The sequence below is a fragment of the Aedes albopictus genome, chromosome 2 (genome assembly GCF_035046485.1).
Source record: "Aedes albopictus strain Foshan chromosome 2, AalbF5, whole genome shotgun sequence".
NCBI classification, from domain to species: domain Eukaryota; kingdom Metazoa; phylum Arthropoda; class Insecta; order Diptera; family Culicidae; genus Aedes; species Aedes albopictus.
This window is the reverse complement of record NC_085137.1, coordinates 458,566,146-458,583,635: the sequence shown is the minus strand read 5'-3', so window position 1 is coordinate 458,583,635 and position 17,490 is coordinate 458,566,146. Positions and strand designations below refer to the sequence as shown.

Sequence of the window (17,490 nt, the reverse complement as noted above, 5' to 3'; positions counted from 1 at the left end):
AAAAATGACGAGGAAATCCCCGAAGAAAATTCTGAAAACAGCTCTAAAGGAATATGTAGAGAAGTTCCTAAAGGAACCTCTCGAGGAACTCTAACAGAAATTTCAAAAAGCATTCTTGCAAAAAATCTGTATATAATCTGAATTTCTAAAGAAATCGCTAGAAGAATTTTGGGATAAATACTCGAAGAAACCTCTGTAAAACTTCCTGCAACAATCTCTTGACGAATTACTGAAAAAATCACTGGAGGAATCTTTGATGAAACTTCTGAAGGAATCTCTAGTGGAATTTCTCTAAAATCCGTCAAGAAAATTCTGCAGAAATAGATTTTGTTAAGGAATTGAAAAATTGAAAAATTTCTTGAGAAATTTTTAGAGAAATTCCTGGAAAATTAAAAAAAAATGAAATTCTAAAGATACTCTTCCATAAGCGTCAAAAAATAAATCCTCAAGTGATTGCTGAAGCAATGGCAGAAACAATCTTTGAAGGGATTTCCTGAAGGCTCTCTGGAAAAAATTCTAAAATATCTGAAGAAAGCTCTCAATAAATTCTAAGAGAAGTTTATGGATGAATATATGAGGAATTTCTAGAGAACTTTTACTAGAATTTCCTAAATATTTTCTAGAAGAACTTCTAAAAGGATTTCCCAAATATGTTCTGGAGGAACTTCTAAAAGAATTTCCAAAATATTTTCTAGAGGAATTTTTGAAGGAATGCCTGAGGGAATTTCCGAAGAAAATCCTGAAAAGAAGCCTAGAGGAATATGCTAATAAATTCCTGACACAACCTCTGGAGAAACTAATCAAAATTTCAGAAAATGAATCTGAACCTTAATGTGACTCTGAATCCATGCCTGAATTTGCACCTACTCATGTGAATCTTAATCTGAAGCTTGATCTGTATCGTATTCTGCTCCACAAGTGAATGTAAATATTAACACTAATGCTTATCTGAATTTTAACCCTTATCTTGATTTGAAAGGTTATGGTAATTTTAATAACTAAATAAATTTAAATCACTTAACAGATGTGAATTTAGTATAGGTAATAATAATTTGGATAAATTAACTGTATTTAATGTGAACCTTAATCTGAATGCAATTCTCCTTCATGCTGACTCTACGTTCCCACTGGAACATGGCTTACCCCTCCTCAACTTTAATGTTCTACAAAATTGAATGTTGAAGTGAATCTGAATTTCAATATGAAACTTTCTATGAATATGAAGCTTATATGAATCACAATCCCCATGTGAATTCTTACTGAATCATAACACTTACTATGAATTTTAATCTGAAGCTAACTTTAAATCAGAAACGACGTCTGCATCCAAACTGAAACTGCAACCAATTTCGCCCTTCTCGAATGCAGTCATCAGTTGCATGGTGACCAACATCACACCAACTCTTCCTTCGCGCCTTTTAAGGTCACAAGATCAGAGCTTTTGCCATAGTCGCAGCCAATCATTATCGACGTCGTTGTCGTCGTCTAAGTCACCCCTCGTCTAATCGATCGCTATAGGTAGGTATTTGTCGCTCCAGCACCTCTAATAGAACCACCACCTGTGTGAAGGCCTACAGCCAGCAGCGCAGCGTGTCACTAGTCAATGAACTTTCAAGGGTAGGCCCCCGTTAGGCCCTCTGCTGCTGCGTTGCACCACCAGCAGAGCTGCTAACGCAGCACATCCGTTTTGATAAGTGCATGGTACGGTGCAGTCAGTCCATCGCGTCGGTAGGCGATTAGCCCCGGCCCTAGTCTACACACCAACTAGACCCAGACTACCTGTTTAGCCGAAAGCGGCCTTCGATAGACTCTACTTCTACCACCATGCTATAGCTGTAGAGCTAGAGGAAAATGTGACTCGTCGAGACGGATAAGTGACTATCATCGCCGTCATATTTGGATCCGTCGTCGGAATCGTCGTCTCAGACGAACCTAACGGCTGGCTGCTCTCCGTGCCAGCAATGTGGACCATTCACTGCATGCAGTCGCTACTCGGTAGTAAAACCCGTAAATGGCAGTCTTTTTTTCTGTCATTCAGCTCGATCCCATTCGGCGAGACGGGGGAAAACCTAAAGCGAAGATCTGCTGAAATGGAAAGTGAACAGCGCTGGAAAAATGCAGAAGAGCTCACCAGAGCAATAAAATAGCGGGAAAAGTGCACGATGATGACGACGGATGCTCCTGGATTCGTCTGATGGTGCTCACAGACTAGGAAAAATGGGAAATTATCATGCAACGTCAAAGTGGCGGGTACATGCGATTGTCTGGTACATACCAGAGGAAATACTGGAAGGAAGCCCCTCTTTCTAGTATGGCAGTAAAGTTGCCATCGTCTGATGGGGATAAATGTTCTGTGCCGAGCAAAACTGCAGCCAGAATTAAACCGGTTAAACTGACGAAATTCACATCACTAGGAATCTGAAGAAATTTGAGCTAACGGAAGACGGAAATTCTACCGATATTCAAGTCTGATTCTGAGATTTAGATTTGAATTGGATTTAATTAGATTTTGAATTGAATTTGGGTTGGATTTGGATTCGATTTGGATTCGATTTGGATTTGGATTGGATTTGGATTGGATTTGGATTGGATTTGGATTGGATTTGGATTGGATTTGGATTGGATTTGGATTGGATTTGGATTGGATTTGGATTGGATTTGGATTGGATTTGGATTGGATTTGGATTGGATTTGGATTGGATTTGGATTGGATTTGGATTGGATTTGGATTGGATTTGGATTGGATTTGGATTGGATTTGGATTGGATTTGGATTGGATTTGGATTGGATTTGGATTGGATTTGGATTGGATTTGGATTGGATTTGGATTGGATTTGGATTGGATTTGGATTGGATTTGGATTGGATTTGGATTGGATTTGGATTGGATTTGGATTGGATTGGATTTGGATTGGATTTGGATTGGATTTGGATTGGATTTTGATTGGATTTGGATTGGATTTGGATTGGATTTGGATTGGATTTGGATTGGATTTGGATTGGATTTGGATTGGATTTGGATTTGATTTGGATTGGATTTGGATTGGATTTGGATTGGATTTGGATTGGATTTGGATTGGATTCGGATTGGATTTGGATTGGATTTGGATTGGATTTGGATTGGATTTGGATTGGATTTGGATTGGATTTGGATTGGATTTGGATTGGATTTGGATTGGATTTGGATTGGATTTGGATTGGATTTGGATTGGATTTGGATTGGATTTGGATTTGGATTGGATTTGGATTGGATTTGGATTGGATTTGGATTGGATTTGGATTGGATTTGGATTGGATTTGGATTGGATTTGGATTGGATTTGGATTGGATTTGGATTGGATTTGGATTGGATTTGGATTGGATTTGGATTGGATTTGGATTGGATTTGGATTGGATTTGGATTGGATTTGGATTGGATTTGGATTGGATTTGGATTGGATTTGGATTGGATTTGGATTGGATTTGGATTGGATTTGGATTGGATTTGGATTGGATTTGGATTGGATTTGGATTGGATTTGGATTTGATTTGGATTTGATTTGGATTGGATTTGGATTGGATTTGGATTGGATTTGGATTGGATTCGGATTGGATTTGGATTGGATTTGGATTGGATTTGGATTGGATTTGGATTGGATTTGGATTGGATTTGGATTGGATTTGGATTGGATTTGGATTGGATTTGGATTGGATTTGGATTGGATTTGGATTTGGATTGGATTTGGATTGGATTTGGATTGGATTTGGATTGGATTTGGATTGGATTTGGATTGGATTTGGATTGGATTTGGATTGGATTTGGATTGGATTTGGATTGGATTTGGATTGGATTTGGATTGGATTTGGATTGGATTTGGATTGGATTTGGATTGGATTTGGATTGGATTTGGATTGGATTTGGATTGGATTTGGATTGGATTTGGATTGGATTTGGATTGGATTTGGATTGGATTTGGATTGGATTTGGATTGGATTTGGATTGGATTTGGATTGGATTTGGATTGGATTTGGATTGGATTTGGATTGGATTTGGATTGGATTTGGATTGGATTTGGATTGGATTTGGATTGGATTTGGATTGGATTTGGATTGGATTTGGATTGGATTTGGATTGGATTTGGATTGGATTTGGATTGGATTTGGATTGGATTTGGATTGGATTTGGATTGGATTTGGATTGGATTTGGATTGGATTTGGATTGGATTTGGATTGGATTTGGATTGGATTTGGATTGGATTTGGATTGGATTTGGATTGGATTTGGATTGGATTTGGATTGGATTTGGATTGGATTTGGATTGGATTTGGATTGGATTTGGATTTGGATTGGATTTGGATTGGATTTGGATTGGATTTGGATTGAATTTGGATTGTTTCTAAAAATGACTTAACTTTAGAGTAGAAATATTTTAGAGTGAGCTTCGTTATAAAATGACCAGAAAAATACTTACTCAGACACTGAGATGGTCTTACTCAAAAACGATAAGTCTTTGGTTTTCCTACTCAGTTTCCGTTAAAAGTGGGACAACTCATAACCAATGGGTTGTCCCACTTTTAACGCGAACTGAGTAAGAAAACAAAAGACTTATCGTTTTCTGAGCAGGAACCACTCAATGACTGAGTAGAAATCTCTAGGTGTAAAACGCAAGAAAAACGACAAAAACGATAGTTGGGCCGAATTTTTTATTATTTTCTTTGTTATACCTTTCACAAATCATTATTAAAGATATGTTAGTGATAATAAATAAGCCGCAGACTGACATTAAAACGATATTTTTTTTTGTTTTGATGACAGCTAAACGATATGAATTGTAGATAGGTACTATCAGCATTTCCTTTAATTTACTAGATATTAGAATGTGGATGATATGATCCAGTATCTGACATTGAAACGATCAATATTTATCGTTTAAATGTCATTTTTGTAATTTTTATGTCACGCGCAAAGAACAAAAAACTCCACCTAAAATCCAACCAATTTGCGCTGATTGCCGCTGTTCACGAATCAGAGGACAATGAGATTACCCAACGATACAGCAAAACGCCACCCTTGCTCCATATTCCATTGCTGAATTGCACAAAGCGCGGTGAAAGTGAAACTCCAGAAGCCAGAGAATAATGAAAAATGGCAATAAAATCTAATAACGGGACGTAATGGAGATGGCGACAAGACGAGACGAGCCGGAGTGGGCCGGGGTTTAGCTGGAACGTCGCAGCAGCACAGACGAAAGCAATAAAATTTATGAACCACCTTCCGTTGCGCTTGAGGTTGTTCGAGGTCGTGAAACGAGGACTGGATGGGATGGGACAGGGAGTTTCCGGCAGGATCAAGAGTGGAGGGAAAAATGTCACTGTCGTGTCATCATCGTCATTGTCGGTCGATCGATGGGCCAATTGCTCACCGGATAGTGAACGGCACTTGTAGTCTAACGAAGTTCTCACAGGATCGGCGTTCTGTCTCCTTGTGAGCTCCTTGTGAGGAGTTTGTGACAGAACGCGAAATATGGTGGTGGATTGGCTTTCGCCACTATCCGGAATATAACGGAACAAAATAGTGAGATAATCCACTAAGTAGTGATTGAAACTAACTTACTGAATCAAACTGGTGTGTTGCTATATTCGATAAGTAGCGGGATTTGTGACGTTTTACTTGTACCAGCTTCAATTAATAATAAGTTTTATCGTTTTGATACTATCAAAACGATAAAACTTATCGTTTTACTATCAGCTGGGTGCTTTTCATATTCTCATGCACATACATATAACATACATACATACATACATACACACACATACATACAGTCTTCGATGTTTAGGATGTGACTCGCACTGAACGATAAAAATATATCGTTTTGCTGTCAGCTGAGATTCATCGCACACTAAAATATCCACTTCCTAAGCGGTGGTGATTTTTTTTTCTAGCTGTGTATTTAATCGACTTTTTCAAATAAAAAGCCATTGTTGAGATGGATAATGATGAGTTTTTTTTTCGGTTATCGTTTACAACGCTGAACTGTCATCAGGTAGGTACACAGTTAGAAATAATCACCGATTTCAGTAAACATTTTCACCGAAAAAATCGTTAAGGTTGACAGATAAACGATAACATTTCACAGAAGTTCGATGAAATTTTCTAACTTTACTGATTTTTTTCGGTAAAAATGTTTCCCGAACGATCAGCGGATGAGATTTCGGTAAATCATTGGATTGGTTTAGCTGGTATTTGACAAATAACAGTCACAGTCCATGGTACGAGCCAATTCCATTAATGCTGGAACGCGTGAATATCAATACCGAAATTGGTCTTTTCATTTGCCGTCTTAAATCAGCTGATTTTTCGGGTCTTTGACAGTAATTCTATGGAGGGAGATGACAGGTCCGTGTTAGTAGCTGTTGTTCCAACTTTGTAAACAGATGCACTCACGGATCGGTCACATGGAAAAAAGGGGATTTTTTTTTATTATCGAACACTTTGGGCCGAAGGGTCTCCGATTTCAATGAAAATTTCACCAGAGCTAGAGGTCGTGGATATATGACCATATATGGAATTCAAAAAAATCATAGTCGACTATTTTTCCGGGAATCACTAGATGAAATTTCACAATTTTTTAAAATTTTGTAAAACATCCCAAACTTCAAAAAATCGTATCTCAAAAACTATGCATCGTAGAACAAACTTTTTTTAGTGAAATCGACGCCAAATTACCTCAGCAATCCGATAAAAATACAATAAGAAAAAAGTTTCTCAGAAAATTTTTCACCATAGAGAAAAAACGTCTAGAAATGCTGATAAAAGTACCGTCTGTATCATAGATTATTTTGAACAAAATTTTTCCTAGCGCAAAAATTAATGTTCTTCATTTCGTTCTTTGACGCCAAAATGGAATCTCTTACCGTTTTAGAGATATAGCCAAAAAACCAACGGCCAGTCGCTATATTTTAATAGGAAGCCATCTACAACAGCGGCCGTTCACCTGTTGCAACATGTTTGCTTTGCAACGAGCAAATGACATACGCTAATTGTAACGTAACTTTGACACTAACGTGCATCGGAGTGCACTGACAGCACATATATAGCACTTGAGTGCCTTTTGAATCCATTAAATAGTCATGTTTTGCAATGATCGGGTTTCTAACTAAAATGTGTTTCAAATAACAAGTTAACAACGAGCCAATGCCACCGGTGAGCGTAATAGTACTTTACTGATTGGAGATGAACCAGCCTCGGGCTGAAAATCTCCCTAATAAAGCTAATAATAATAACTTTACGCAACAAGGTGCAGAATGAAGATTTTTAAAGCACGAGTCGTACATTTATCCAACGAGGCTTGCCGAGTTGGATAATTACGACGAGTGCTGTAAAAATCGAGTTCTGCACCGAGTTACGTACAACGTTTTTTGCAACTTCATAAATTGCCACTTGAGGATAGTTTTTAATAAAACTTTTTCATCAGACTGCATACTGATGTTCATAGCCATTATTAAGGAAGTCTGACCATAGCAGGTTATACTGTGTAATTGTGACAATTTTTCAAACCTGCGTCCAGAAAGCATCAATAAGTTGATCAAAACTGAAAACAGTGCTGTAATGGTTCATTACGCAACGCAAATCAGTGCTGTAATGAACCATTACAGCACTGTTAATTTGGTGTGGAAAAGTAGGCTTTTTCCTGGCCGATTTGCGTGAGGTAAAATGGCCTATTACGATGAGAAGTTGCAAAAAATTACTTATAGCACTTGTTACGGCGAATGGTGGGGGATTTCAGGAGGCTCATTTCCGAATTCTTAAGAGCAGATCGCTAACTCCGTACTGCGGGTGCGAAACAGCTTAAAGCTAGAAATTTATTTATAAATTATTCAATACATAATCATATTTCATAAAGGTTACTTACATAATTCGGTCAATAACTTAATTTTCAATAATCCTCAACTTCACCAGTAACATCTGTACATTATGTATCTGTGATAGTAGATTTTAAGGTTATAATAGCAAATTTTAGGTACTGTGATTAACTTACTGTGATTTCATCTGTGATAGTTAGAATAGTTCAACTTTTATGCGTTCGTGAATGTTTTAAATATAAGCTGTAAATACAAATAGTTTTTATCAAATAATTCTGTTACTGCACTACAAATCCTCAAATTTACTTTTCATGCCATTTCACTGCAATGCACTGAATTCTGGCCAACACATTCTATTCTTTTGTATAGCGAATTGTCCTATCGAAATAATGATTCGTTGCAGTGCCATCACGGGCAGTGCTGGCAGCAACATTCTCCCCCCCGTAACACTGGCCATGTGGTCCCAGTTTTACCAATGCCAAAGACTCTTGAGTTATCACGATGTCTAAAAGGATATATTTCTCGTCCTGGTGAATGGAATCTGCCCTTCATCTGCTTCGTGATTTTTATCGCTTCAAAGGTAATAGTTTTGCGAACTGCACAGATCTCTAATCCGCATGTTTCAACTGTTTTAACATCTATCCATATAATCAAGAGTAGCCAAGCTACACCGAATATTCCTTCTTCAACTATCCTATAGCGATCGCGATCGCCACCGCAATCGCAAGCATGATACCCTCTACTGTTCCTATCTATTTCACAAACTTTATAATAATGAACATCCCCTTGATTATTGTTCCAATTCAATCTAATACAAAATCGTATTTCCAATTGGTTTTGATTTATGGGGGATAAGCTAGACATTTCAAACTTTGGCAGTTGATGGTTAGTGACGGATGCGTTGATTGGTAGCAACGCAGATCTGAGCGGGTGTGATTGTTCCCCCAAGGCTAGAAGCAGCCGTCTTCCATCAAATTTAACGATTTTCAAATGGAAGGATTGTCTTTTCGTTACCATAAGGCGCAAAATTCGAGCATTTTTTCCCAAATCGGTGGCAAAATTGTATCGAGAATCATCTACGCCTATCTCGATAGCATGGCTGAGTACCGACCTACCTGACACACCGCCACTCAATTCAGTTTCCAGTCGTCCAGGCATAGATTCGCCCACACGTCTTGCGATTCTTGTGCCGGCTTCGGATACTCCAGTACATCTCATTGATATGCGTACCAGATGCATCCACCCGCTTTCCATACAATACTGATTCAAGCGAGTAAAGGAGTCGAAAGTGGCATCGCAAGTACCGTTAAACACTTTGATTTTCAGGTGATAAAACTTGTTGTATCTTACCACCTGCTCTACGTTGTGCTTCGTATAATTTCGGCTATCGTAATCTTTCAAGCTAATCCATGGTGATGCTTGTATTTCGTGCTGAGATCCTCGCGAACAGCTTCGGTGACGAGATCTGGTACGGGCACATTGCTGATTATGGCCGTTGGTATTGAATTTGTTGGTAGAACGGTGCCATTTCTCACCAAGTAAGCTCGTGATACTCTTCTGGGCAATAGAGGTCGAGGATTGGTCGAGGGATAATTCACAGGTAAACTTCATCGTTTCCCCGAATGGTTTCCATATTGAGCAAGTCATTAACCATTCGATCCATCTGTTTGTCAGCATTTTGGAATCTCCTATACGGCAGTCGATCAGGAACAGCGCCAACTTCGAAAGTGTTTCCAGCTTATCACGATTCGGAAACCCTTTCAGACTACACACGTTTGTTGCATAATAAACTGCTTCACACAGATAGTGTTTCGCAGTTTCGATGGTCATTCCGTGTTCGATATTAACCGATGAATTCGACTGATTGGTTTTCTGAAGTGCACTGTTATTATTATTATTATATTTTATTAAAGACACTTTACCAAATAGGTTGGCATTCGTGTCCAAGATGAAGTGCACTGTGCAATACTGCAAAGGGTCGGAAGTCGTGAAATTCCGATTCTTTCTGCGAAGGTGGCGGAGCTGGATCGGGTTCGATTGGTGCCACGGTGGTGGGGGGTATTCCTGCTCGAGTGCTTTCGGCTGTGTGATCTGTTGTTTCCTTCTGCTTAAAACAGATTATGCTGTCTGCTGAAACTGAAGACAAGAAAGCTGTGCAGCAGACAGAACTGTGTTTGACCAGCTTTGTAGCTTCAACGGACGGTAACTTTCCAAGAATAGCAGGCAAATTTATCATCCTCGATTTCAACTGCAGATCACAGGGCTGGTAACGAATCTTCTCATTTTCCATCGGTGGCTTTTCTAATGGCATATTGTGAGACACCCGAGAGAAAAAGATGTTCGTCGTACTACAGTTGTTCTGTTCCTTCCGAACTGTTTTGAGACACATACCGTTGTTATTCCGCTGCTGAGTCCCATCTGATAGTCTTGATCGCTCTATCGAATCCAGTTGGTTCGAAGAGTTGTTTACTTTAATTTCAACCAATGCATCGGTAGAGGGCAAATCGATTGTTTGCTTCGTGCGATCGGTATCATTGTATGCTATAGTACGTCGGCCTGTGTCGTCGATGCTCTTTATTCGTTCGCTCGCCCTGCTTAGTTCTGCAAGCTCATTTAGAATTTTACGTTTCTGATAGATTGCTTTCTTCTCCTGCTCCAAAGCCTTCCTCTCCAATTCCCATTTGCGCTGATGGATGGCGCGCTCTTCTTCGTGCAATTTTAGCAGGAGAGTAATACGATTGAAGTATTTGTTTTGGCTGGAAGCATTAACGAGGACAGAGCACGATCTGGTAACAGACGAATCGGGGTGCGAGGAATCATCGCAGCCTCCCGATTGTGCTGAACTAGAGGTTCCATTTCCCGACCATTTTGGTTGTCCCGGGATTCGGGATAAATTTTGTTGCTTGTCCCGGGAAATCCCGGGATCCCGGGAAATTTTTCAATCTGCTTAAAAACACATTTTTGCGATCAGAAATATGTTATATGTATTCATAATATCAAATAAATAAATGGTTCACATCAAGTAACTGGTCTTATCAATTTGAATTCGTTCTCTGAAAATACGACTTCAAGAAGCAAATGTTTTTGATGATTTCATCGAACAGTGAGGGTTGCTTTTTAGAACGGATATATCCGGAGTTCGATTTTAAGATTCGGGGTCAACTTACCATGTAGCTCAAAAAGTGACAACTCTTTCGCAATTACTTTCGAAAATTCTTCATTTCCGAATCAGTCTAAGACGGGTTGCCATATTACTTTGTAGCCGATTCCAGTTCTTCGCGCATGCTCGATGGTGGTATGCATACAAGACAATCCAGCATTCTACTCGGCAGCATCATTATCGGTCTGTCTTTGGCAGTCTCGCAACAATCGAACTCCCAGTTTCTTGATGAACTTAATCATTTGCGTTTTCGATGAGCTTTCCAGTTCTGCTGGCACTTGCATTGACGACGGAAGACCTTGAAGGAACTTTAGCGCTGTTATTATTTCCTTTTGGCGCCGATTGTTGATTATTTTCATGATTGCATGGAAGAGGTCGTTTCCAACATTGGAGTTACTTTTTGTAAGCTTCGAATACAAGAAACTCAAGCTGCCTTTCGTAGACAATAATATAGCACCTCGTCTTCCCAATGCTTCCGAAGCGAGTCTGATTGGCAGAAGAGCTTCCTGATGATTTTTTGCAGCTTCAAAATCAATGTCCATGTCCAACATAAGTCTAGAAAGGCCTATTTCGAAAAATTTCTCTTTGATGCTATCGAAACCGTAAATGAAGTGCTCCAGCATTGTTTCAGTCGACTTTCAACGAGTTTTGATGTCCACACCTAGTTGAAATGGTTTATGTAACATTTTCGTGATTTTTTGTTGAAGGCGATTTTGAAAAAAAAAATAATCGCGACTCTTCGAATACGTTTCAGAGATTCTCCAAATTCAAATCAAAGCGAAAAATATGTGTAAGAAATGTGCGTCCCGGGAATCCCGGGATTTTCGGGACGGTGAAAAATGTTATCCCGGGATTCGGGAAATCCCGAATTTTTCAAGATCCCGGGATTTTTTGTCCCGGGATATCCCGGGTTGGAACCTCTATGCTGAACACACGGTCTTACGACTCGTGCTATTTCGCTGCTGAGTCCCATCGGGCGGTGATAGATCAGCCGGGGCGTCCATTCCCACTGACTGTATCGGCGATATCGACAGATTCTGTAGCGCCACCTGTTCCGTTGAGTTAGCAGTTGTTTGCTGCATGCCGTCGGTATCGTGTGCTACGATACGCAGCTCGGTGGTATCTATTTTTCGGTTTCTGGCCTTGTTTTTCTCCACATGCTCGTATAGTAATCGGTATTTCATGCGGATGGCCTCCTTTTCCTGCTCCAGAGCTCTTCTCTCCGCATCCAACTCATGCTGCTGGATGGCGCGCTCGTCGTTTAGCTGCTGCAATCGGAGGGCTCTTTGGGCAGAATTCTTAATGGATGTTGTCTTAAACAATTCGTTGTCGTTCGTATCGGGGCGCGATCCATTTACGCAGCTTCCCTCTGGAATATTATTTGGTGATTTGGAGCGCGGAGGTTGATCGCAGCTTTCCATTCGAAGTTCACCGGGCGATTCGGGGCGCGAAGTATTGCCGCGGCTTCCCGTTCGGGCTGCATTGGGCGATTCGGGGCGCGGAGGATGATCGCAGCTTCCCGCTCGGGCCTCATTGGGCGACTCGAGGTAACCGCACATAGTTGCGAATTATCTTTAAGTTATGTTACGGCGAATGGTGGGGGATTTCAGGAGGCTCATTTCCGAATTCTTAAGAGCAGATCGCTAACTCCGTACTGCGGGTGCGAAACAGCTTAAAGCTAGAAATTTATTTATAAATTATTCAATACATAATCATATTTCATAAAGGTTACTTACATAATTCGGTCAATAACTTAATTTTCAATAATCCTCAACTTCACCAGTAACATCTGTACATTATGTATCTGTGATAGTAGATTTTAAGGTTATAATAGCAAATTTTAGGTACTGTGATTAACTTACTGTGATTTCATCTGTGATAGTTAGAATAGTTCAACTTTTATGCGTTCGTGAATGTTTTAAATATAAGCTGTAAATACAAATAGTTTTTATCAAATAATTCTGTTACTGCACTACAAATCCTCAAATTTACTTTTCATGCCATTTCACTGCAATGCACTGAATTCTGGCCAACACATTCTATTCTTTTGTATAGCGAATTGTCCTATCGAAATAATGATTCGTTGCAGTGCCATCACGGGCAGTGCTGGCAGCAACAGCACTCATGCCCTATATGTTTTCCATTTCAATTTAAGAAAACAATGAAAACAAAGAAAACTATTAACGGAGAATGGTTACAACTCAGCAAAATATTTGAAATTATACCTAACGAAAAAAAAATTGCATACGAATTTCTATCTTATTTAACTTAATTTTACATCAAACAATTTCTTGTATGGAATGTTGAACGCAAGCTTCATACTGAGAGCAAGCTGTAAATTTATAAACTGATGGAAAAATGTGTGCGATGCGACGAGGTCCTTTTGTTACAGGTTAAATGATATAACATTTTTAACTGTGTAAGTAACAAAAATGCATAGCTGTGTAGTATTTTTTTATTATAATTCTTTTGCTTCGTTCAGAAATAACGAAAGCATTCTAGAAATTTTCAAAGGATATAGATAGTTAAGGATCCAATATTGACCCATGAAGCTTCGTAAATACACAGGTTGTGAATGAAAATGAGGACGTTAGAGGATTTCTTGAAATTAAACATTTACTTGACATCTTAGAGCATTAAACAATTTTAGACAATATTTTAATCATTCCAACCGTGCACCGACTGATTGGTTGATTCGAATATATTATGGGTAGTAGTATGGGTTTGTCATGCTCGTTCTGAAAACTGATTAAGTCTTTTTGACAACAAATTGTTAGTTAGAAAAAAGTGATGAATTGATTGATCTTACATTTCAGTGTTTTTTCTATTAATCAATGTCAAAACTTACTTTAACGGTAATGATCGATCCTCCAGCGTATCGTGCTGTCTCAACTGTTGTCAACTCAGTAGCTCTATACAGAGCTCGGTATTAATCTTTGCTAACCATTGCTGAATATTGTTATCATCACTGTTGGAATTGTGTCGCTTCTTAGAACAGGAAAAGCTTGGTTTGAAGCAACAATGTTTTATTAGCGCGTTAAGAAGTTGTATGCATGGAAAAATTTAATTTGCTGCCCGTACTAATTAGTACATGTTTATTTTATTATCTGTATTAACGAGATTTTTAGCCATAGGCTAGTTCATCTCGGGACCCACACTTTACTTCCCTTCGTATGTCGGGAGTGGGATTCGATCCCAGGTCCTCGGCGTGACAGTCACGAGCTGTAACCATCACACCAGATCCGCTCCAGAGAGTACATGTTTGTTCCTCTCATCCATGGTATATATCTTTTAAAGTTCCGTTAAGTTTTCAATTAGTGTTTTTTTCTAAAACACATCATACAAACACATTATGCACAGACCATGCTATTTATTAAATATTGAGTGGAAAATGTCTCTTTATGGTGTATAGAAGAATCCACATACCAATGATCATTTAAGCAACAAAAACTCTTTAAAAACAAAACAAAGCTTTACATGTGTAAAGAGACGTTATAGTTACCTGATATCCACTCATCTCTAATGGCATATGATTGCTTTGATTGAAAAAAAAATACGTTGAAATATGCGTTTGCTCGTTGTAAACTTGTTATTTGCAACGCTTTCTAGTTACAAATCCATTAATTTCAAAATTTGATAAGTTGTTGCATTTAAAAGGCACTAAAGTGCTATATATGTGCTGTCAGTGCACTCCGATTCACGCTAGTGTCAAAATTACGTTACAATTAGCGTATGTCATTTGCTCGCCGCAAAGCAAATATGTTGCAACAAGTGAACGGCCGCTTTTGTTGATGGCTTCCTATGAAAATATAGCGACTGGCCGTTGGTTTTTTGGCTATATCTCTAAAACGGTAAGAGATTCCATTTTGGCGTCAAAGAACGAAATGAAGAACATTATTTTTTGCGCTCGGAAAAATATTGTTCAAAATAATCTATGATACAGACGGTACTTTTATCAGCATTTTCAGACGTTTTTTCTCTATGGTGAAAAATTTTCTGAGAAACTTTTTTCTTATTGTATTTTTATCGGATTGCTGAGGTAATTTGGCGTCGATTTCACTAAAAAAAGTTTGTTCTACGATGCATAGTTTTTGAGATATGATTTTTTTAAGTTTGGGGTATTTTGAAAAAATTGGGAAAATTGTGAAATTTCATCTAGCGTTTTTCGGGAAAATAGTCCACTATGATTTTTTTGAATTCCAAATTCCACGACCTCTAGCTCTGGTGAAATTTTCATTGAAATCGGAGACCCTTCGGCCCAAACCTGTTCGGTAATAAAAAAAAAATCCCCAAAAGCCTATTTACGAACGCTAGTGATAGCCACAGTCAAGCTCACTTTCTGGCTGGGATAAGATGATCTGAAGGTTGGCTTGTGTCGTTTGACAGCTGATCGATAAGATCGATTATAGAATTTATCGGTCAGCTGTCAAACGACACAAGCCAAACGTCAGATCCCTAGTAGAAAGCGTTGTTGTCGTTTCGTAAAATGGCTCATTGTTGAAGATGGATAGTGACCAGTTTTAGTGCCGTTCTTAGTCAAAAACGTTGAACTGTCAACCAAAGAGAGGTTAACTCGGCTCTTGTCATCTTCTACATATAACTAACGTTACCTGCAATATTGTCTAAGGCTAAGGTAAATTGATGGATCCATACCTGTAAGAGAGCAAAAGAAACAATATGGATTAGATAACACTGAAGCACATGTTCTTGTGAATGTTGAGTAAATTGTACGCTCAAACAGAGGGATGTCTGACTTGTTCAGAAGGAGACCGCGAATCGAATATACATATTAATCACTTGTCTTCCAACGTAAGTCAGACTTCGGATGGCTTGAGCCTTGAAAAAACAAGACATGGTTTCTGACAGCTTTCCGTTTGGGTTCAAAGGACTGATCAGTAGGTCGGCTCCAGAGGCACGTTCTCCTTCATTTGGGAAATTTGAGCCAAAGGACTGATGCAATGGGAGCATATTACAGGTGGGGAAGAAGAAGCGATGGCTATGTATTAGTAAAGAGAGATAATGTAAACACAAATAGTGACGTCACTATTTGACACGCGTTCTTATGGGAGCTCGCTTTGCTTGTAATAGTGAGATGTTTTGCACCGATCTCACGCACACGAAGTATCTTCTTCCACACCTTTATTAGACTCTCTGACTGATGTGTCGTTTGACAGTTGATCGATAAGACTGATAATCGAACTTATCGATCAACCATCGGGCGATACAGGCTTCGTGGGTTATGCCAGAAGGCGATCATAAAAATATAAAAACGATTTCCTGGTCTGGTAGGGTTCCTGTTGGAAGGACAGAGGAGTAAATGTGAAGATAATGTGAAGAAAAAAATATCCGGTAAGTTCCCTGACAAACCAGCAGAGGATTAGATCGAACCTTAATTTCAAACTGAGACTGGAAGGCGACAGATGCAAATGCAAACAAATTCATGTTGCACTATCTTCTCGTTAACATTTATGTAGGTTTTACCAAACCCGTCAACGCTACGCCAAGCAACCGGCGACAAACAAGTAGCGGTACACCTATAATCTCCCTGAAGAAGGCCCAAACCAAAGGCCGAAACGTCGGATGAAATAGATTTACCCCGCTTATAATTTATCCGGACCGAAAACCCAATTGTAGAGGGATAATTTTGGAGGTTTTACTATTTAATTTATTTCAAGCATTAAGAGCTCCGATGAATCACACCCTGCTATACAGAACTGCTCCGATGGTACCGGTAACACCCACCATCACCAGTGCCAGCACCAACCATCCGATGATGAAGTCGTTCGGTAACGTGGCCTGAATCTCTTCCGGTTTCTCGGATGGTCGAGCGCAACGGCGGCGGTGTTGCCCTCGGTGCCAAAATTCCGACTGTCGAGGTCGACTGGTCGAGTTACACCGACACTGCTGCACCCGGGCATCGTTATACTGCTGATGATCCCGGCCGGGCGAACTGGTAGCAATTGACCTGAATTTCGTCAAAATGTGATGATACGCAGACAAGTCCATCAGAGTAGCCGTCTGAGTACGCTCGGAGTTCAAGTGGGCCACCATAGTTAGATTGCCCCATGCGATGGTGATGGTTCGATTGATACTGTATCGTTCGCATGGGCCGTTAGGGTCTGGGCGGTATTCCAGCTCCGTACGCCAGCAGCCATGCGGAATCAGAACTCGGGCTGTGTAGCGAAACATCTCCCGATAGTTGCACGTTCCATAGATGCTGTACGACACGGACCGTTTGATGTCATGCCCGTAGTATTCCACTTCCAGACAGGGGTTGCGAAGCAGCTGATCAGGAAGGCTGGACGGCTGGTCGGTTTCGTTCCAGCCTACCCATGCCCCCGTTACGTAGTGCGCCCGCTCCGGCTTTGGAGGGTCAGCGCAAGGGTACATTAGTACAGCCCATATTGACGGGAGTACAACTGAGAGAACGATAGCTGTTCGGCGATCCATGGTTACAAAAGGATTGAGAAACCGGATAACGCGCTTTTA

General features: G+C 39.8%; 1 protein-coding gene across 9 annotated transcripts in view; it reads right to left on the bottom strand.

Annotated features, from left to right (window-relative positions):
• Positions 1-17,490, bottom strand: part of LOC109418953 (GATA zinc finger domain-containing protein 10) — a 567,982-nt gene that overhangs the window by 519,045 nt on the left and 31,447 nt on the right. Inside the window, exon 2 of one of the 9 annotated variants that reach the window (XM_062853960.1) lies at positions 15,478-15,654. The exons of the other annotated variants lie outside the window; for them this stretch is intronic. Within the exon in view, the coding sequence (XP_062709944.1) occupies positions 15,608-15,654 (47 nt within the window). The 3' untranslated portion in view covers positions 15,478-15,607. Of the gene's footprint in view, positions 1-15,477; positions 15,655-17,490 lie in introns of those variants that run through there. 9 annotated transcript variants of the gene reach the window in all.